At 40.9% G+C, this 22,577-nt stretch overlaps 1 protein-coding gene across 14 annotated transcripts in view; it reads left to right on the plus strand.

Annotated features, from left to right (window-relative positions):
• The window catches only part of DROSHA (drosha ribonuclease III), a 119,584-nt gene that overhangs the window by 19,171 nt on the left and 77,836 nt on the right, over positions 1-22,577 (plus strand). For all 14 annotated transcript variants that reach the window (XM_082724516.1, XM_082724512.1, XM_082724505.1 and 11 more), the window contains 6 exons: positions 1,039-1,193; positions 4,276-4,356; positions 10,376-10,462; positions 13,747-13,833; positions 19,863-19,934; positions 21,693-21,774. In XM_082724516.1, coding sequence (XP_082580642.1) covers positions 1,039-1,193; positions 4,276-4,356; positions 10,376-10,462; positions 13,747-13,833; positions 19,863-19,934; positions 21,693-21,774 — 564 coding nt within the window. The remainder of the gene's footprint in view (positions 1-1,038; positions 1,194-4,275; positions 4,357-10,375; positions 10,463-13,746; positions 13,834-19,862; positions 19,935-21,692; positions 21,775-22,577) is intronic.

A 22,577-nucleotide genomic window follows, 5' to 3' on the forward strand; every position in this document is an offset into this window, starting at 1 on the left:
GGAAGACAATAGCATCTATCTTATGCAATACACTAAAAAATCCAGCTGTGTAAGTGTTGGGTTTTATTACTATGCTATATTACGTTAATCTCTTGTAGGATTAACCTAAGTTCTAAGTCTGTTTTTTAAAATTGTGGTAAAGTACACATTACACAAAGTGTACCATTTAACCACTTTTTAAATATACAGTTCAGTAGTATTGAGACCATTTACATTGTTGTGTAGTCTCCAGAACTTTCATTTTGCTCAACTTAAACTCTGTACCCATTAAACAGCTCCCCAGTCCCTCTTCCCATTAACTTCTGGCAACCATCATTTTGCTTTCTCTTCTGTGAATTTGAACTCCAGTCTGATACCTCCTAGAAGTAGAATCACACAGTATTTGTATTTTTGTGACTAGCTTACCTCACTTAGAAAACTTCTCAGTCTTTTTATCTAGTCACTTCCAAGGACTAAAACCATCTTTTGCTCCTATGGAGAGAAAAAAATCTAAAATCTTTAGTCTGGTAATCAGAGCCTTCACTCTGGCATTTATGATACCCGAACTCCTTATCTCCTGGTATTTTTCTGCGGGGCCTTTGCTCTAGCCAGTCTGCCTGGGCTCTATCCTCCATACTTTGGTCCGAGTGCCCCCTTTGCATTCCTTTCCCTTTAGCCCCTCATCAGCCTGTCTCTGCCCCATCTGTGTGTCTGGATCACATGCACCCCTTCCAGGAAGTCTCAGGGACCCTCTGGGTCAGGGTGGACTCGGCCTTTTTTGAATTACTGCATTTTTTAAAATGTGAGAGTCCACACTAACACTGTGCTTTGCATTGTCTCTGGTATTGTTCATTAGGTGTTTCTCTGAAACTGTTTCCATTTTTTCCATAGCTAGATTGTGACTTAGCACCATGGGCTCTATTATTTTCATAATAATATTTTCATAATCCATGGGCTTAGCGGAGTGCTTGGTGTGGGGTAGGCACCCAGATGTTTGCTGAAAGAATAAACAATTGTGAATTTCTTCATCTTCTCTGTTTTTCCCCTGACCTATATTAGAGAGTTCGAGTGAATCCGAATGTGAGTCTGATGAGGACAGCACCTGTTCGAGCAGCTCAGACTCTGAAGTTTTTGACGTCATTGCAGAAATCAAGCGCAAAAAGGCCCATCCTGACCGACTGCATGATGAGCTTTGGTACAATGACCCAGGGCAGGTACGCATATTTTTATGTTGTGTTCTTGCTGTGAAGGTTGCAGACCCACACATCACATTTATGACTCCAGGTTCAGAAGATGCATGTTGGCTGGTATGAAAACTGAATTTTACTCTTGGGGTTCTGTGTCATACCTTGAAGCTTATTTCTTTTCAGCTTCAGAGTTCAGTCCAAAGCATAAGCACCAGAGCAACTGTCTCTTGAATCATGTTTGACGATGTTTGTAAATTCTGTGTTAGGGAGCAGGATAATGGTGCTGCCTCATTAAACCTGCAGTAAATGGAAGGAGACTAATGGTAGGCTGCGGGAGAGAGCACTTGTAGGTCTTTTTAAAAGCAATTCATCTGGAAGGTATCTTGCAGCGATATAGTAAACAATGTCTTAAGTCCTGTAAGACTTCATATTTCTTAGTTGGTAATAGTCACAATTCCTTGTAAGTTCTGTTCCTTGTTAAGCACTTTTGAGCGAATGGTGTCATAGCTGGACATAATCATTTTTATTTTTATTTACTGTTTTATTATGAAGTAAAACTTCATACCAAATAGTATCTTTATAAAAGATTTGTACTTTGTAAATATATAATACATATAAAAATAGTATCTTTAATGCACACGAAGTTATTAAGCATAATAAAACATATGCCTATCAAAAGATAATGTGAAATTTATACTTTATAAATAAATGCATACAATTCTATATTAATTTGAATGCCCTTCTGGTTCTTGGTAGATGACAGCTATCTGAATGGTTTTTTTCTTTAGAATTAATATAGGTGGAATGCCTGACAGAAATTTATTTTTGTGATACTTTTTGCTCTCTTGGAATTGACTAGAAATGTTTAAAAATTGTGAAGCATTTTGAGTATTACTTTATGTTATTAACCATGCATATGATCTCTCTAAACAGTTTTAGTGAGTTTTAATTCACACACTATGCAATTTACACACTTAAAGGTGTACAATTCATTTTTTGTTAGTGTAGTCTTGAGATTTAACAGCCATCATAATTTAATTTTGGAACATTTTTGTTTTCCCTAAAAGAAATCCTGTGTCCATTAGTTGTCATACCCCTTTCCCCATATGTGGTCTTCTTAACACTCTGTTGTTCTGTCAAGAAGCCTATCCCTTGGTTTCTATACGTTTCTCCTCCCTTCCTCCCTTCCTTCTTTGAGAGAGAGAGAGAGAGAGAGAATGAGCTGGGAGGGGGCAGAGAGAGGGAGAAGCAAGCTCCCTGCTGAGCAGGAATCCAATGCAGGGCTGATCCCAGGACTCTGGGATCATGACTGAGCTGAAGGCAGATGCTTAACCGACTGAGCCACCCAGGTGCCCTTGTATGTTCTTATTTTTATTAGAGATTTACAAAGGCCTTCTGTGTAGCTCACCCCTCTGTTTACTATGTTTGGTTTGTGTTGTCTGTACAGTTGAGCCTTGTAAAGCCTGAGCTGCCCTGGGGCCCGAGACCCTGGTAAAAGACGGGAATGTAGGATGTCTGTGTGCTTTTCTGGAAATCAGGGAGCACAAAGTGATTTCTGCACTGACCAGCATTTGGAGTGTTGTGATATGTGGGTGAAGCCCATCACAACTCGGTTTGCCAAATGTTACTTTGGATAATATCTTAATGTGATTTTTTTAGGTAGCAGTGTTATCCCTCTGCAGTGCCGCCTGAAGCTTTAGGTTTCCCAAAAGGATAAAGAAAGCATTTTTCAGTTTAATATTTGTGTTTGAAGTTTTATTGAGACATTTAGCCCTAGAACTTTAAGGAAATTGGTGTGTTACTTGTTAGTTCCATATACCTACATCTATATATTTTTAATAAATACAAAGAAAGTGAGAAATGGAACTCTGTGTCTCCATTCTTCCAACTGATGCTCTGGTCTCTGTTTTGATTGAGTATTACCATTTGTATTGAGTAAACTCATGAAACTGGCTTTTAAGGCCCTTTATGATTTGGACCGCAGTTCAGCATCTTTTGTCTTCTTGCTCATATAAATTCTGTTTAGATGGGTCTCATGTCCCTGGAGCATAACGTAGGCTTTCTTCCCTCCCTTTCTTTCCTCCTGTGTTGCCTCATGTAGAATAGCCATCTTCTTTTTCTGTCTTGTTCGCCCTTCACATTTTGTTCCTTTAAAACCAGTGGTGGGGCGCCTGGGTGGCTCCGTGGGTTAAGCCTCTCTGCCTTCGGCACAGGTCATGATCCCAGGGTCCTGGGAGAGAGGCCTGAATTGGGCTCTCTGCTCAGCAGGGAGTCTGCTTCTCCCTTTCTCTCTGCCTGCCTCTCTGCCTACTTGTGATCTCTCTCTGTCAAATAAATAAATTAAAAAAACAAAAAAACAGTGGTATGGTATAGTTCACATGGACTCTTTCCCTTTTTCTTTAAATTACTAAGTATATCCTATGTATGTTATTTCTCCTGTCTAAAGTAACTATTCCTTGAATACATAGACCCTGAGTTATTTGTCACCCTCCTTCCTCCCTAATGCTTAGCAGTCATCTTTCTATCCAAGAGGCATTCAGCAATTACTCACTCATTCTATCATGTGAGTGTAGTTTATGGCAGTAAAAGGAATTCAGGTGAAAAAGCAGACATTGGCTCACCTGATTAGCATTGAGTTTCTCTGCTTCTGGTAGGATTTCCCCCCCCCTCTGCTTTAGATAGCTTTAGGTTTCCCTTTTGGAAACATTTAATCTGCAGGTCACCTTCAGAGCATTGTGTGTTCCTTCAGGATATAAAATATGCTTTTCTTTTGTGAAAGAGTCATTTTTCTGGAATAAGAAGCAGGAGAAACACACTGGAAAGTCGTAGGAGAAGATGGGGGTAAACAGTGCACTGACATTGATATTTTCTGCTTGGCTGCACAAATAACTCGGGAATCCAGCATCGTCATATGGTTTCTCTGTATCAGACATTATAGACAGTCTGCAGCATTATTGGTTTTGGAACATCCGTTTAATCTTCTAGCCGTGACAGCCTCTTCGGAGCTCCTATACTTGTGACATTAAAACCCACGCAGTTTCGGAGGCCTCATTGTGCATGGTGTGGATTTCCCCCCCAATAAAAAAGAATTACATTCTGTTTCTGACAGATGAATGATGGGCCACTCTGCAAATGCAGTGCCAAAGCCAGACGCACAGGAATCAGGCACAGCATTTATCCCGGAGAAGAGGTAACTCATTTGGCTTATTATATTTGTAAGTGCTGAGAAGCCAGAAGTAGACAGATGCTGTTGCTGTTCTTTTCCCACAAATGAAATAATACCATCGAAATAGTCTTTTTTTTATCTTCCCTAATAGTCTCCGTTACTGATAATTGGAGAAGAAAAGTACTTGGGTTTTGAGGGGTAGAGTGGGGAATGCTATCAAGGAACTTTAAAAAGTTTTGGAAGATTCATTGTTTAAAACAGGCAGGGTATATTTGAGGGGGTTTTGTTGTTATTTTAAATATCTTAAAACTGTACGCCTGGTAATTTTTTTCATGATTTTATTATAAATGGTTATGAATGGCCTTGGAAAAATGATCTTACTAAGTAAGCTGTGGTAAGGCACATTTTCTCTTCCCTTAGGGATATATAGGTCTATAAGGGTGTGCTGTTATCCTCATTAGTCTGGGGTCCCCACTAAACTGTGAGTGGCACACGGACTGTTTGACCCCATCCCCTGGTTCATCAAGGACACTCCAAATATGTTTGAGTGAATGAGTTGAATTCTTCATATCATAGAGATTCATGTAATTGCTCCCTTTCAATTATTTTCCCCCTGCCATCTTTTATTTTTATGTTATTAAAGGCAGATTATCACTTAATGATCCATCATACTCTGTGTAATCATAGTACGTGTAAATCCTTAATTTCTCTGGAAGACTTGTTTGAGACCATAATAGTAATGAAAATAAAGACTATGAGGCAGTGATGGATACTTTTAACTGCTTCTTTGCTTTTACCTCATTTGTCTTTGGGTGTCCGCAAGTGTAGCAAGGGACTGCAACAGGATCTGCACTTTGTGGGTGTCCACGCCTGTGCCTCAGGTGGGGTCTCTGGAAGCAGGTGCTGCAGTAGAGTTTGCAGTATGAGATGTTTCGTAGGGATCAGGCAAGAAGAGAGTGGAGGCAGGAGAAGTCCCCCTCTGACAGGTCTCATAAAGCCACAATTACTGGAATTGTCTTGCATCAGCTGGCCTAGCCTTCACACCTTCTTTGCCCTCTGTCCTCAAAGTGGCTGCCCTGGGAAGGGCATGATTTTGGGGTGGGGGCTCTATAGCAGAAGCTGACTCTGAAGGAGCCGGTGGCTGTAGGCTGTCTGCTCTCTCGACAGCTGGGCAGCAGGCCCTTTGAAGGAGGATCTGGGTGGATGGCTGTGCTGGCTGAGAACTGGTGGGAGGCAAGCCCATACTCAGAGTACATGTTTGTTCCTGTGAGACAAACTTCAAGGTGAATGGGGCCTACGTAGCCAACTACCTAAGTGGCAGGTTGGTCTTCTCAAGGACTGAGGAGCATTTTGGGGGTTCATCATTGGTCATTGTAGATGGCCTGTTGGATGTTCAGTATTGGCTGTTAGTTTAGCCAAGGTAAGTCAGGTCCCTGATGTTGGGCTCATGAGAATCCTCTGCCTGTGCTGCTGTGGCCCCTTCATTCATGTGCCCAGACTGTCAGCTCTGGGTGCTGACGACTGAGGCTGGCTGGCCCCATCTGGCCGAGTCATTTGTCAGTGAGGTGGTTTAGTACCTCTTCCATGGTCTGTGCTCTTCAGTGTACACCCACACGTGATACAGAGATTGTCGCATTCGCTCCCACTTACGCACCCACACGTCTACCCCAAGACCTTTTTTGGTTTTAATTAAAAAAATTTTTTTAAGTAATCTCTACATCCGCTGTGGGGCTCGAACTCACAACCCCAAGATCAAGAGGCACATGCTCCACCGACTGAGCCAGCCAGGTGCCCCTGCCCCAAGACATTCTTATCCCTGATCTTCCAATCTTTTTCCTTCTAGGCCTCTGACCAGCTGGCATGGCCACTTGCTTCTGCCATGAGTCCATCTATATTCTAACCTCAGTCTACTTCTCTTTCCACACAAAGTGGATGACCAGGTACATTGCCTGAAACTCTGCTCACTAGAAAGACTTTCCCTCATTACTGTCTTTCAGATTCCTCCCTGAATGAGGCTGCATCACAGTCCGTCTTCGGCTTGCTCCCTGACCCCTGACTGACTTATTTGCAAACCCAGCTTGGGCTTTTCCCTCTGCTTTCATCCTTCAGTCCTCGGTCAGCCGCTGAGTGAGGGTGCTGGTGGGACAGGGACACCTGCTCCTGCGGCCTGTTTGTGCCTGCTGCTGCTGCGTGTGCCTGGTTCTGGATGTGCAGGCTCCCATCTTAGGACGGATGGTTGCCGGTCCCTTCCAGACTTCTGCCCGGGTCAGACTGACAGAACCCAGCTCGTGCTGGGCTGTTCAGCCACATGCCTTCCGTGTCTCCCCTGGCCGGTAGCACACTGGTGGTTTCTTAGAGGCATATTGTTGTTCTTCACAGTAGACAGCATGGCTTTGCTCCAGAACACCAGATACCAGCGTTGTGATTCTCCCTGTGTGGCCAGACTCCCCTCAGCATCTTTTCCCACCAGCAATGTAGGATTTGCTGAATTACATGGCCCCCCGCAGCAGGGCTACTCGCGCTATAGCTTGGAACTGCTAGAGCCTTCCACGGGAACCTCACTCCCAGCTGGCAGCCTTCTGTGCCGCTCCAGGACTGGGTGGGCACAGTGTTCCGAGGTGGGGGTTAGCCTGCCTCCCAGAGAGGCCTGCCTGGTGCTGTGCTTTCTTCACTATAGGAGGTGGAAGATGCAGTGATTTGTCTGTTACTGTGGACTGATGTCTTGGCACTCAGATCCCTGGCTCTTAAAAATGGTTGTGGCTGTGGTAGCCCCTGAATCGTTGTAGGGGGTCTCCCATACCCTCTGGAGCATGCGTGCTTTGCCGAGGCTTTTAGTTTGATAAACATCGAGTCACAGATGCAGTGAAGGTTCATGCTCCACAGCACGTCCAGAAGGTCGAGAGCGCCCTGGACTGTTGGGGCAGTGAGTGGGAGAAGTAGGACAGCCTGGCAGCAAAGCTGTAAATGTCCTTTCTCTGTGAATGAGAATAGAATGTGAACTGTGTCTTATCCTCATTCTATTGGGATGGAAAAGAATATATTCAGCAAATCACTTTGCACGTGAGGTCCTACGAGTCTGCTCTGAACTGTAGTGTATGGCACAGCTGAGCTTGTGGTAGTCTCTAATTATCCTGGAGGATCCTCCCCCCCACTCCTGCCCCCGGAAGCCAGATTGATGAATTAAAGATATGTTAACACTGTCACCCCTGTGTCTTTTGGATCCTATACCATCCCCTAAGAGTGATCTTGGTTTTGGTGCCTGTGTCAGCGATGGTAGAATTTCGATGGCTTCTGCTTGACCTTTTCCATTATGATGGCTCTTACTCCACAGAATAAGGACTGTGTGGGGTGGTGCCTCTACCAATTTTGTCAGTTCCAATGAAATGTTTCAGGGGCCAGGGGAAACGCCTCCTGGGCAGATCTGTGGATGCAGGGGACCTACTGGAAACAAGACCTTGACTGAGATTCCTTTTTTTTTTTTTTTTTTTTTTACCTTGGCTTCATATCACCAACTCTATAATGTGTACTGAAGTGATGTACTCAGCCTCCTCTGAGTAACAGTGTTGATTCAGATGCTCTGTCCAATATTCCTTGAACAATCTCGGTTCCCCTTTCCCCCGTGTACAGTGTTTTGGGTACATGGCCATAGGCCCTTTTGGGGGAGGACAGGGTTGTCATGACCATTTTTGCTTGCAATGGTGTTGTAGGGCCCTTCCTATTATAGATCTAGAACTGGGAAAGGGATCGTGACTTTATTGGAGCAACCTATCTCCAGCCCTTGGTTAACCATTCTTGATTTCGTCTGTTGGTACAAACTAAGTATTACTCTTTTCAGCTGTATTCTATGAACTGCTTCCATGACTTTTTGTGGGCCAGACCCCTTTAGTTGCCACTTGGATCTTGCTGGTTATGATGATACTGTGAGACCCGGCTTCTCACAATTAAGTCCCATCATCCTGACTCCCCTGTTTCAGAGTCCTTTCATCCCCACTGCTGTCAGCAAGCTCTGCTCTGTGACAGCCTCTCTTACAGTCAGCCCTGGCCTGCAGAGGAGGCCACCACTGATCTTCCTAGTGAGGCTGGTGTCCCTTCCCCAGCACATTCCTTTTGGCCCCTAGTAGATGGCCTTGACAAGTCCTCAGGGCCTTCCCATGGAATATGATAATCTGGTATATTTTTTAGTCACAGATAGTATATCCATTCTAATGCGCCCTCTTCCTGACTCTTTGAATTACTTCCTTTTCTGTCATGGCACTTTTGGTATTTTAACTACACTTATTGTGGACCATTGCTTTTTCTTGCTTTTAGGAGACATCCTAGTAGGGGGGCCTGGCATCTGGTGTCCCGAATCCTGAATGCTCACAAGTCAGTGAACTCTTCCCTAACCACTTTTATGTTCTGGTGCTTTTGGTCAAGCACTCTCAGCGTCCGGTCTTGTGCAGCCTCCTGCTGCTGGCTCATGCGGGCTAGTTCTTGCAGTTCCTTTGAGATATAATCTCTCCTCGGAGCACCCCCCCCCCAGCTGGGTTATGCTGTGAAGTGACCCTAACTGTAGGTCTGTTGGCTAGGAGGGGAGACCATTTGAGGGGAGGCAAGGTTGCCTTGCAGGGTCTTCCATTGCCTTTAGATACAGGTGAGTCATTGCTCTTAATAGACAGGGTTGGACCACCTCTGAGGGGATGGATGATTTAGAAGGGTCTGGGGAGTTACAACCTGTATGTCTTCATTTCAGGTTTCCAGGTCTTGTCCCTTGGCATAACAGATCTACCCTGTTGGCTGTTAATTGTCTCTGAAGTCCAACCATCTCTGTCCCTGGGTTTGGTCTTGGCAGTGCAGGGGACAGCTTCACTGTGTGCCTCCAGCAGTCCGTCTGGCTTCCAGTTGCCTTTCCTCCCCCTCTCCTGTTACATTTCTGTGGAGCAGTGGTTCTCCAGTTACAGCTTCACCTAGAAACTCCTTAGAAACCGGGTTCTCAGCCAGCCTCATCTGCTGAATCAGAAATCTTAAGGGTGGGAAGCAAGCAGTCTGAGGTAGAGCAAGCCCTCCAGTGATTTCAAGGCACACTAAAGTTTGAGGGACATGGTAGGGCATTAGGGGTGCTTAGCAATAGCCACCTATCCTGTTATCCTGGCAGCACACGTTCTCTCATAATCTTACATCCCTGGTTCACCGCACCTGCTTCCACTGGTACACCCTCCCCAGTCATCATCTTTGGGAGTTTTCTGTTGGTCTGCCATCTGGTGCTGGGGGCTTCACCTCCCACCATGATGGGGTCCTCATTGCCAGTGGATGGTAAGTAATTTCAGCTCCAAAGTCCTATCTTATCTCCTGCTTTCTTGGATTATTCCTGGAGCTACACCCTGGATTCTCCAGAAATAGATGCTAAGATGAAGTTTGGGTGCTTGATGTTTCTTAGAGAACTTTACCTGTGAGAGAAGGAATGTGTAAGCAGGACTGGACAGAGGATCAGTTGAACTATGAGGCCGCCTCAACAAAGCCCCTGTCAACCTGGTGGTGATCCAAGAAAGGAGAGCAAAAAAAGCATCAGTTTCTGTTTTCTTTTTCCCATCTTGAACTCCGTGCTTGTTCTATTCTGCTGCCTCTTATGTGTCCTTCATTTTTGGTCCCTTCTGTTTTTACTGAGCATATTTAATGGTCCTTTCACCCCCCCCCCCCCATCAAAACCTATTACTTTTAAGATTCCCCCACCCCTTTTTTAAGCACATTGGGAGTTTAGCCGAAGGTCAAGTATTGTGTTATGTTACAAATAAAAGGAAGATAGTCTTAGAAATTGAGATCTAGAAAGATCTTTATGTTACCTGAACCCCTTGTATTGCATGCATGTGAGGAAATACGTTGAGTCCTGGTGATCAGCTGGTCCTTTTTTATTCTTCTAGTTAATGGTGCTGTTCTTCCTACCAACCTGCGAAGGAACACACATAAAACCTCTTTTGTCAGATGCAAATCTAGAAATGTAGTCTGTTTTTAAATAAAAATATTTTGCTACTTTACTTTTAAACTCACTTTTGTTTTCCCCCCTCAGGCCATCAAGCCCTGTCGTCCCATGACCAACAATGCTGGCAGACTTTTCCACTATCGAATTACAGTCTCCCCTCCTACAAACTTTTTGGTAAGTTCCTAACAAAATCAGATTTCATTTATTTTAAAATGTAAATAGGTTTGATGTGTTCAGATAGGTTAAAATGTGAATAGGCTCAGTACAAATTCAGTTGTTAAATTTTCTTTAAAAAATGTTATTTTTATGTTGATAAAATTGGCCATTATCGTAATCACTCTTATTTTGCTTCCTCTCACTATACTACTTTCTATACCTTTTATCAGTTATGTTTTCAGTACCTCACAATAGCCATATTCATAATAGCTGTGACTTTTGGAGCTCTTCATTGGAACTGTGGAGGTGGAAGAATGTGGAGAACCTTTCTCGTCTCTTAAAAATCAGGGAATAACTAATATATTATCTAGTGACCCAATCAAGAAGGTCTGTTGTATTTATGGCAGTAATAATAATACCTAATTATTTATTGACTATGGTATCAGCCATTGCTCTGAATGTTTAACATGTGTTAACTTATTTCTCACAATAAACTGGTGAAGGAGAATTATTATCCCCACTATACAGGTGGGGCAGTAATCTATGTTTTATAGATGAGGTTCAGTCACGTACTGAAGATTATTTAGGTAGTAAGTGGCTGAGTGGGGATTTACACCTAGACAGTGTGCATGACTGTCTGCTGGCCTCCTGTTCTTTATTGTTTTTCACAGTGGAAAGTTATTAATTCTATTACTTCTATCATTGAGAGATTTCAATTTCAAAATTAGACAATTAGTAATTACATATTTTAAAAACTTAATCAAGTTATAATTCATATATTGTAAAATTCACCCATTTAAAGTGTATTTATTTCCTGATAGAATTCTTTTCACAGAATTGTGAAACCATCACCACAATCTAATTTTAGAATGCTCTCATCATCCATCCTCAGAAGAAACCCTGTACTCATTAGCAGTCAGTTCTATCATATCCCTCAGCCTTCAATAGCTAAGATACTTTCTGTCTCTATCATTAGCCTGTCCTAGATATTTCGTATGAATGGGATCCTAGAAAATGTGGTCTTTTTACCTTGTTTCACTCAGCATAATGTTATTAAGATCATCTATGTTGTAACATATAACTTTATTCCTTCTTTTCTTTTTTGAGATTTTTATTTCTCTGTCAGAGAGAGAGAGAGCACAAAGCAGGGGGAGCAGCAGGCAGAGGGAGAGGCAGCCTTTCCCACTAAGCAGGGAGCCCAAACAAGATTTGATCCCAGGTCTCTGGGATCATGACCTGAGCCAAAGGCAGACATTTAACCAGCTGAGCCACCGAGGCGCCCCAAACTTTATTCCTTTTATTTTTATTTTTTTTTTTAAGATTTTTATTTATTTATTTGACAGAGAGAAATCACAAGTAGATGGAGAGGCAGGCAGAGAGAGAGAGAGGGAAGCAGGCTCTCTGCTGAGCAGAGAGCCCGATGCGGGACTCGATCCCAGGACTCTGAGATCATGAACTGAGCCAAAGGCAGCGGCTTAACCCACTGAGCCACCCAGGCGCCCCAACTTTATTCCTTTTAATGGACCAATAATATTCCCTTGTGTGGATATACTCTGTTTGTTCATTAATTGAGCTGATGAACATTTAGGTAGTCTCCACTTTTAAACTGTCATGAATAATGCTGCTATGAATGTTTGTGTAGAAGTTTATTTCTTTCTTTCTTTCTTTTTTTTTTTTTTTAGAAAGATTTTATTTATTTATTTGACAGACAGAGATCACAAGTAGGCAGAGAGGCAGGCAGAGAGAGAGGGGGAAGCAGGCTCCCCGCTGAGCAGAGAGAGCCCAATGTGGGGCTCGATCCCAGGACCCTGCGATCATGACCTGAGCCAAAGGCAGAGGCTTTAACCAACTGAGCCACCCAGGCGCCCTTGTGTAGAAGTTTCTATGTGGATGTCTCTCGGGTACAAACCTAGGCCTTGAGTTCTGGATCATGTGGTAACTCTGTGTTTAATGTTTTGAGGAACTACCGAACTGTTTTCCAAAGTGGCTATACCTTCTTTTGTCAGAAGTTCTTTTCATTGTATTTAATTTACACTAGCTTTATTTAGAATTACTGAAATAGAAAGTAATGGTAATATTGACAAAACAACTAATGTACATGAGCGTATTCTTTAGCACCTTCCTCCAGTTCTTTGTATATATATATAGGGCTTAAAGATTTTATTTATTTATTTGACAGATCACAAGGAGGCAGAGAGGAAGGCAGAGAGAGAGGGGGGAAGCAGGTTCCTTGCTGAGCAGAGAGCCCGATGCAGGACTCAATCCCAGGACCCTGGGATCGTGACCTCAACTGAAGGCAGACGCTTAACCCACTGAGCCACCCAGGCACCCCTGTATATATATAAGGTTTAAAAGAATAATGTTCAGTACCTGTGTTAAAAAACTGTTTTTTAGGGCCCCTGGGTGGCTCAATCATTTAAGCATCTGCCTTCGGCTCAGGTCATGATCCCAGAGTCCCAGCATTGAGCCCCACCTCAGGCTCCCTGCTTGGCGGGGAGTCTGCTTCTCCCTCTGCCCCTCCCCCTTCTCATGTTCTCTAGCGCTCTCTCTTGCTCACTCTCTGAAACAAATAAATAAATTAAATCCTTTTAAAAAAGTGTCTTTTAGGTTACTAGTCTTGATAATTAGTTCCATATTTAACATCTAGGATTAAAAATGGTAGTCTGTAAGAATAGCATAAGGAAGAGAATCTCGTATGCTTGAATTAACATTTGTATGTTTTAACTACAGATTCAATTTTCAGATAATTAAAATTTTTCACATCATGTGGGAATTGATTTGTTGCTATTATGTGGTGGGATGGCTTCTCCTTGGAGGTCCTGGGAATGGAGCTGTGAGGGGTTGAGCCTCTGGTTCCAGAGGCCTTCTAGGCTATTACTAGTCTTGACTATCATGATGCTGAGTCTTCTTCCACTTTGAGCTTTGAATTAACTGTGCTATTGTCTTGTTCTTATTGGAACTTTCCTTAGTTCGGGAATACAGTCAGTAAGAATAGATGTAATAGTATTGTAGGATTAAATAAAACAGGTTCGTAGAAAATAAAGCCATATAGCCTTTTTTCCCCTTTATGATACCCATAATAAACCTTCTTGATGGTCTCAATATGTAAATATTACTGAAGCTAGAGAATTCCGCCTAAAATTAAACTTTTGTATAAAGTTCTCCCTGGTTGTTTAGAAAAATGTTCACGTTGCTTGTGGAGTCCATACATTTCTCCTATTGGTACCTTTGTGTTCCGATGGATTTCTGTACATGCAAATCGTGTTCTTAAGCTCACACTTTGTGTTTCTGTTTGCTTTTAGACTGACAGGCCAACTGTTATAGAATATGATGATCATGAGTATATCTTTGAAGGATTTTCTATGTTTGCACATGCCCCCCTGACCAATGTAAGTATGTACTAATTGGCTGGCTTTCTCCTTTCCTGTATTCTCTTCCTTCCCTTCATTCTTGTTTCTGAAAGTCAAAAATAAATTTCTTTTCTTCTGACTTTTAAGTAACATTTACTTTGCGTCCCTCTGCGTGAGCTGCAGGAAGTCTGCGGCAGTGTGTGTCGGGGGTGGGGATGTGACATCTGTGCTAATGAGTCACAGGTTTGGTCCACATTAAATGGTGTAAGTAAACATGTGTTAGAATAACATTTTGAGAGTGTGAAAGATTGAAAAAGAAGGATAAACTGTGGAGTAATGTGTCAAAGCTATTTTGGGTTGGGTGTCCTTCAAAAGGAGGTTGGAAAGTTTTAAGGAGCAGCTATCATCTAGTGTTTGAGCAATAGGAAAAGAAAGAGAGTTATGCTTGGGTCATCTGGAACCTGCATTAATTTCCTACATTCTCTGTTTTCGAATCCCAGGACTATATCTTCTTTAAGAGATTTTTGTCTGACATACAGATCTGTGATATTTTTATACCAGTATTAAAGTTGCTTTATTGGTAATTGGTTCAAATGGAAGTTCTGTATCTGTGAGTCAAAATCTTGCTGTCTCAAAGCTAACGGTCTTGGGAATTGTCTTATTTTATATTCTAGTTGGACATAGAGTAGAATTTGCTGGCAGCTCAGACTATAGCAGTATACTTTACCCAGTCCAGATGCTATTAGAGAACTTAAGAAATGATAGCTTTGGTGCATCTGCATTCAAAGTAACAGTGTTCTTTAATCCTTTCTGAATTGGTTATAGGAAATTACATCCACAGTTTAAAAAGTTATTTAGGTGTTGTTTACTCAAAACGTGAAGTTCTGTTCCACTGGAGAGTAAGGAACAAAATTTTTGCCTGACTTTATTCCTTTCTGTCCTTGTTTTTTTCTTTGTAATAGACATGATTCTATAGTAGTGGTAGTAATTTAAAACAAATTGTTTTCTTAGTGGAATTTTCCTTATTCCACAATATATTTCATCCTAGAGAATTTTCTATGGAAGGTGATGACATTCTAAATAAAAACATAAAATTGTTTGATAATACATATTACCTCTACCTCCAGTGTAGACTCTAATATAGAAAAGTGCTTCACATTGGACCTTTTTTTTTTTTTTTAAAGATTTTATTTATTTATTTGACAGACAGAGATCACAAGTAGGCAGAGAGGCAGGCAGAGAGAGAGAGAGAGGAGGAAGCAGGCTCTCCGCGGAGCAGACAGCCCGATGCGGGGCTCGATCCCAGGACCCTGGGATCACGACCCGAGCCGAAGGCAGAGGCTTTAACCCACTGAGCCACCCAGGTGCCCCTGGACCATGTTTTTTGAGATATAATTGACATACCATCATATTAATTCCAGGTATACCATGTAATAATGATTCAACATTTGTACATAGTGGAAAATGATCACAGTTAAGTCTAGTAACATCCCATACCACACATAGCTATAGAGTTTTGTATTGGACAATTCTTTAACAGTCTTTATGAAAAGGCACTAAGAATTTTTGAAGTTTGATGGTTTTTTGGCCTTTTTTTTTTTTTTTTAAATGTCTTAGGCACTCAAAACCTTTGTTACACCAGAGCTCATAATCTCAGAGTGGGAAAGATCATTGAAGGTCCTCTAGTCTAGCTCCTCGCACATAATGCATTTTTCTCTTTTTTCCCTCAGTGGGCTTGCAAATATAAATAATTTAGTTACCATGAAAATATTTAAAATTATCTCTTATTTCCTTAGAAGTAATAATAGATCTCATTTAACTTTTAGGATCACCTTAATCAAAGGAGGAAAGCAATGTGGCTTCAGAGAGACCAGGGTTTAAACATTAGTGAATTTCACTTACTAGCTGTATGATTTGACATTTCAATCTTTATAATCCTTGATTTTCTCATCTGTAAGATAGAGGTATTGTAGCAATCTTACCGGTTTCTGCAAAAAATAAATGACACATGAAGTGTTTGTCATCGTTTTTGGCATACATGTTGGCACTTTTTTTTTTTTTTAAGATTATATATTTATTTATTTGACAGAGAGAAAGAGAGAGAGAGAGAGATCATAAGTAGGCAGAGAGGCAGGCCTAGAGAGAGGGGGAAGCAGGCTTCCTGCTGAGCAGAGAGCCTGATGCAGGGCTCAATCCCAGGACCCTGAGACCATGACCTGAGCTGAATAACCCACTGAGCCACCCAGGTGCCTCCATGTTGTCACTTCTTATTTTGGATAAGATGTCAGACAGACTTCTTTTTTTTTTTTTTTAAACCGGTTCTTAATATTTATGTGACCTTAGAGAGGTGATTCTTTGAGCGTTATTTAAAGCCTGTCAGCACAAGGCTTGGCACTAAGAGACTGCTAATGCTCAGTTAATTGCAATTGTTACTGTTACAAAATGAAAGATAGGACTGAAAATTCCTGGCTTCGGCATATATTTTATATAAATACTCAAGTTCTCTAAATTTGAGAACTTCACTCTGTAATGAGAAGATAAGCCTCATCATTTATGTTAGAGGTGTTGATAAAATAAATCGAGTTTTAAGCTCAATGTTGTACAGTTCATAGGGATCAGATCCATCAAAGGCCTCTTGAATTTGAAGTAGTCTCCCAGAAAAAGAATTATTAAATCGCTTTACTGATCTGATTCATTTTCTTGCTAGAGAGAGCGTAGCAGCAAGAAGGGCATGCAAATGATGGTAATGTTAGAATCTCAACCAATCTACTTCTGACAAGTTTTCTTAAGATCATCTTGAATTGAAGTGGATTGAAAGCCTTGTTGGCTAGGTATAGAGCATCTGGGAGCATTTTATCCTTTTACATAGCAGAATTACTATTACTTAGAATACCTGATGTTATTAAGGGCTTTGACAACATAACTATAAAGTTATAAAGATACATGTATTAGATGCATAATATCTTATCCCATCCTCAAAAGCGTAAAAAAAAACAAAAACAAAAAAAAAAAACCCCTGCTTTTAGATGGCTTTCCATTTCCAGTGGCCTCACTGCCCTGGATTTAGCCTTTCCGCACCTGCAAGTAGTAGAGTTCGATATAGAAGTTTCTGGAGGGTTCTTTGTTTCTTTATGGGAGGATGAGCTAAGAGTTAATGTCAGTCAGTCAGTATTCAAACAAGTTTTAGGAAATGCTAGGCATTTATATTTTTTGAGTGACCATTGATCTTTCAAAAATTGAGCTTGCCATATGTAGAAAAATGACAAGTTCTCTTTGAGTCTTAGAGAGATAAAAGTGAATAGAAAAGAAGATCTTGGCTTTTCCAGATTTGTGTAGCTCAGAAGGGTTCTGGTGGTATGGATGAGAGCCCAAAAGAAAATAAGGTATGTACAAGAGAAGAGCTCAAAGAAGGAATCCCAAAAAGGGAATCTAGTTGAAACGATATGGGGAAATGACTGTCCTTACATAATTCATCTAGCTGAGTTCCTTTTGTGCATGGTGGATGGAATAACTTTTGCTCTTTCTTCATCTGCCTCTTGACTTCCCAAGGGCTCTGTCCTTTTCTGGGTGCTCTCTTCTGAGTAATACAGTCTCACCCACAGTTTTTCTTCACATCTTCTGATTCCCACCAAATTGGTATTTATAGCTATGACATGGCTCTGTGCTCCACACACATTTCAGATTGCCTTTTGGACATTACCACCTTGATGGCCCCTCAAGTACCTCACCCTCAACCTATGCAAAACTGAACTTGTCCTCTTCCTCGAATATTGTTTGAGATACCTGGAGGACACCCTATGAATATCTTTGTATTAATGCCATTGTGGTTTATCTTGTCATTAGGCCAGAAATCTTGAATTTTTCTCTCTTCTTTCTTGTCTTTCACTTCCACATCAGAATGGTCATTGTATAATTCAGTAACCTCTCCCATGTTTAAAATTTGCTCCCTTGCTTCCAGTCTTCTATTCATTTGGCTCCTGGGCTATTTGATCTGACTCCAGTCTGGTCTTCTGGTCTCTTGCCTTGCTCTACTATAAACCATTCCCACACTGTTGACACAAGAGCCCATCCAATATGTAAACTATGATAGTCTGTCACTTAAAGTACTTGGGTGACTTCACATTGCTGTAAGGAGAAGTCCTTAATCCTTAATGTAATTTATGTGATCTGCATCACATAGTTCATACTTTTCCTGTCTAGAACCTCCTTGCTTCTCTCTCTCCATGTATTTCACTCCTGAACAGCTAAGAGATTTTGTCTTCCCTCAGCTCCCTGTTCTCCGTCTTGTTAGAAACTAAACACCTGTTCTTTCCCAACTTAATTCTTCTGGATGGCCTGGAAAATTTCTCCCCGTCTTTGAAGACTCAACTCAAATGTTACCTTCTCTTTGGTTCTTTTGTACTTTATACTATTTTATTTGCTTATGAGTTTTTAATTGCACTTAATACATTATATACATTATATTTTATTTATTATTTACATGCCTGCCTTCCTTTTTAGATCCTTATCTTTTAAAAAAGGTAGGGGCTGTGCCTTATTTTAGAGTAACTACGGACGTAACACAGGTTATTAACAAAGGATAGGTATTTAACAGTATGAATAGTACACATATTTGGAATTCTCAAATATTTTTAAATAATTATAATAATAACTTAAAAATAATCATGGCCTTAGTATATCACTTCAGTTCATTTAGAACTCATTACTGCAATATTGAAAATGGATTTCTTATTAAAGTTAATTATAAATTTCATTCAGATTAGCCACTATCCTTAAAAAAAAAAGAGAGAGAAAGGGAAAAGTACCAAAGAACTAAACTTTATTTCTGAGAAAAAGATTTCCAGTAGATGGCATTGTAAGACTATTTTTGTTTTTCTTGCCATTCCTTTTGCTGGTAGAATTAAAGTTGTTTCTTTCTGATTGCTGTGGTTTATAAAAATGATTACATCTATATAAAATCATCTTATGGACAGATTGAATGGCCAGAAAACCTACTTAACACATCTCTAGGCTTCTGAGTCTATTCTTTCTGCCAGCTTGTCTGCTAAGCCACTTTAGTAACCTCACAGGTTCTCTCTCATTGTTTCCTTCATTGAAAAATACACTTATGGGAAACCCATTATGTGTAGGCATGGGGCTAGCATCTGATGACCAAACAAGATAGATATGGATTTATTTCCTCTGGGCCTGCCTTCATTTTCACACAGACCCTGAGTATCAGACCATGTACGTAATGAGAGGTGGATCAGAGCTGTGGTCTAGAGCAAGATGTTATTGCCAGCTACCTTAGGCAAGGTACCTGATGCCACTGCCTTAGTTTTCTCCCCTGTACAGTGGGGATAGTAGCTGTGCCTATCTGATGGGTGTGTTTTCATGTGCGCCCCTCTGAAGCAGCACGACGTTGCCTGGCCCAGTGGGTGTTAGCTATTAGCACCGTCATTACCAGGGTTGCTTTTGCTGCAGAGCGGGATGCGCAGCCCGAGTTGAGTGCGCTTTGGTGACTGATGCATCCATAACCGAGGGGTTGTCATCCTGCTATCCCTGATCTACTTGAAGAGCTAAAGATTCTGAAAGATTAAGAAAACCTGAGAAAAAAAATGTTTGACTGTGGTTTTATCAGTACCTTAGAGGTGATATGTTTGGTTTTGGTGGGTTCTTATGTTTTTGTGTTGTGGGGATAGTAGCTGTGCCTATCTGATGGGTGTGTTTTCATGTGCGCCCCTCTGAAGCAGCACGACGTTGCCTGGCCCAGTGGGTGTTAGCTATTAGCACCGTCATTACCAGGGTTGCTTTTGCTGCAGAGCGGGATACGCAGCCCGAGTTGAGTGCGCTAAAACAGTTAAGCACCAACATTATGCAGGTTTCCTATAGAAGCTGGGCTAGCTGGGTTCTTGCCATTCATATCCTGCAGTTGTGGTCAAAGCTTCATGTTCAGTACTGTTAGCAGCTTGGATTCAGGTGAAGCCTTCTCATTTGGTTCATGGCCTTGTGGGCCAGAGAGCAAATACATGTGCACTGGGAGCCTGCAGGAGGGAACTACAGAACTGAACCTCTCATTCTTATTGCAGATTCCACTGTGTAAAGTAATCAGGTTCAACATAGACTACACAATTCATTTCATTGAGGAGATGATGCCCGAGGTAAGAGAAAAGATTACTTAACCGCCTGATGTAGTTTGCTCTTTTTGCTTATTTCACACTTAAATCTTTAAACCATTGAACTTGGCCAGCTCTGGCTGTTTGCCATAAGAATGCCCCCAAAGAATGGTGTTCACTGTCGAAAGGGTCAGTGAGCTATGGTTCTAGGAGCAAGGTTAAAATTTGGATCATTTTCAACTTCTATTGACCTATTTTTGAACTTAATTCTCGTCTTGCATCTGCTGATTCTAACATTACATCTGTTTCCAGTTTGTTTTGGATAGAGGACAGATTCTGGCTACTGGTCGTTATCAGAGGGGAAATTAGAACAGTGAAACCAAATCTGATAGCTGTTGGAATAATCTTATTCATTATCTCCAATGACAAGATCAATGCTTGGTTCATTTTTCTTCCCATGTATTTACATATTTTTCCTAATTGTTTTTCATTGCAGATGCTCAGCAGCAGATTTATCTAAATATATGCAAGAGATTTAAAATTCCAAAGCAAGATTAATGTGAATCTCAGAATGATTCATTGCCTGATCTTGAATTTAGTGGTGTCAACAAATCACACTAAGAAATAACAACTAGACAGCAAACAAGCTTGTGCACTTAACATTTGTTGAGTTGGGGTCGATTTCCTGAGCCCCCGGCTCTTCTTGCAAACCTTGTTTAACAGTGAAGCTCTGTCGTGGGCAGTGGAGCACTGAGGGGGATTGATGAGCGTGACACACAGGCCTAGTTTGCACCTGTTTCATTCCGAGCACGTGCTGGTAATTCTACCTGTCTTTCAAAAAGAATTAAAGAGAAAGGGCCGCCCCTTCATTCTCCAGCTTAGAAGGGCTTTTTTGCTTCCTTTTGATTTTTAAGGTCATAAGCCTTCATTTGCTATTGTAAAAGTTGATGACTTCTGGCGTGATCTCACACAGGGTGATTTATGAACCCTGAGCAAGACAAGTAGGAGGAAGAATTATGAGACAAGTCTCACTTGTAAATATATCATCTGTTAAGCTTGTTTGCAGGAGAAATTTTGGTACAAAGTCTTGTAGTTTTTCTTAGCCCTCTATTTGCCTTTATTAAGAATTTGAACTTTTTCACAAAAGACTGAGGGTTGCTGGGGGGAGGGGGGTTGGGAGAAGTGGGGTGGGGTTATGGACATTGGGGAGGGTATGTGCTACCGTGAGTGCTGTGAAGTGTGTAAACCTGGTGATTCACAGACCTGTACCCCTGGGGATAAAAATATATTATATGTTCATAAAAAATTAAAAATTAGGAAAAAATTTGAACTTTTTTTGGCACAGAAGATCTCTTTTTATGGTAATTGTAATGGTGATTCGGGGTGTGTTCGAAGGGTGAGAGTAAGCAGGGGTGGGATGAGGGGTCAAACCTAGAAGAGCCGACCAGTGTCGTGTGCATGTGTAGTTTAAATTAACAAAAAATCCCCAGGAAATTCTGATTCTGAAATTTAATTGGCTGGAAAAATACAATGAGATTTTAGTTTTTAAACTTCATGTTTTATTTGTATGTTTGCAAGGACTGAGTTTCCATTTTTGTAGGAGTGCTAATGGCAGTATTGCCTGCTTCATGTATGTCTCAAGTCAATGAACTGTTGTAGGACAGTGGCCAAACTTCTTGGGAAATTACATGGTTTTAGTATGGGTTTAATACACACTTTTAAGATGCTTGACTAGAACAAGTGGAACCTCAGTCAATATACATTTATAGTAATACAGTAATTTGATTTTGATTTATTTTTCAGAATTTTTGTGTGAAAGGACTTGAACTCTTTTCATTATTCCTGTTCAGAGATATTTTGGAATTGTATGACTGGAATCTTAAAGGTAAATAACAAGATTTAAAGAAAAGTATAATGCTTGTAGAAGAACGTTGTAGTATATGTAAAAACTTGAAACAGTGGGGAGACAGTTGGAATTCCTTTTATTTTTTAAATATTCAGGGAAAAGTATGTTATTCGTAGAATCAGCTGCTATCATTTGACGTGATAAGTTCTTATGGGTCTTATTTTAAATTTTAATAAAATTTGACAGTGGTCATTACCTAAGATTACCATTGTCCATTACTTAACTGATACCTAAAAAGATGATATCAGTTACTATGAGTAATTACCTTGATTTATGTACACTAGAGAAAATCTCAGTAGTTAATATTTTAAATCTATTGAACTTTACTGTAATAAGCTTCTTTCAAAATGACAGTATATTAAAACAGAACTTCAGTTAGCCTTCAAAACACACATATACACTTTGAGCTACATCAATTCAAATCTTGGTTCTTAGATAATCGTTCATTCCTTTGGAAGTGTTTGTATTCTAGCAGACATTGACTGACTTATTTTTAAAACAGTGTGTTGATGAATGGCTTTTCAAACCAAGTTTTTAATAGTATTTGTTTCTTTCCCCCCCAGTGGTATTGATTAAAATAGAAAAGAATTAAAACACAAGCATTGTATATCATTCAGTAGTTCAACTATAACAAAAATCTTTATATTTTTGGACTTCTGAAAAAGTTTTACTGCGTATGTCATACACAAGGTATATCCTTGGGGCCTTTATTCTCCTCTGACTTCAGGTAGTCCCCTCACTGCAGTCTTCATTGGCTGTTTGTGGCAGTTATCACATGATTG

Source organism: Mustela nivalis (assembly GCF_964662115.1).
Source record: "Mustela nivalis genome assembly, chromosome: 3".
Classification (NCBI taxonomy): Eukaryota; Metazoa; Chordata; class Mammalia; order Carnivora; family Mustelidae; genus Mustela; species Mustela nivalis.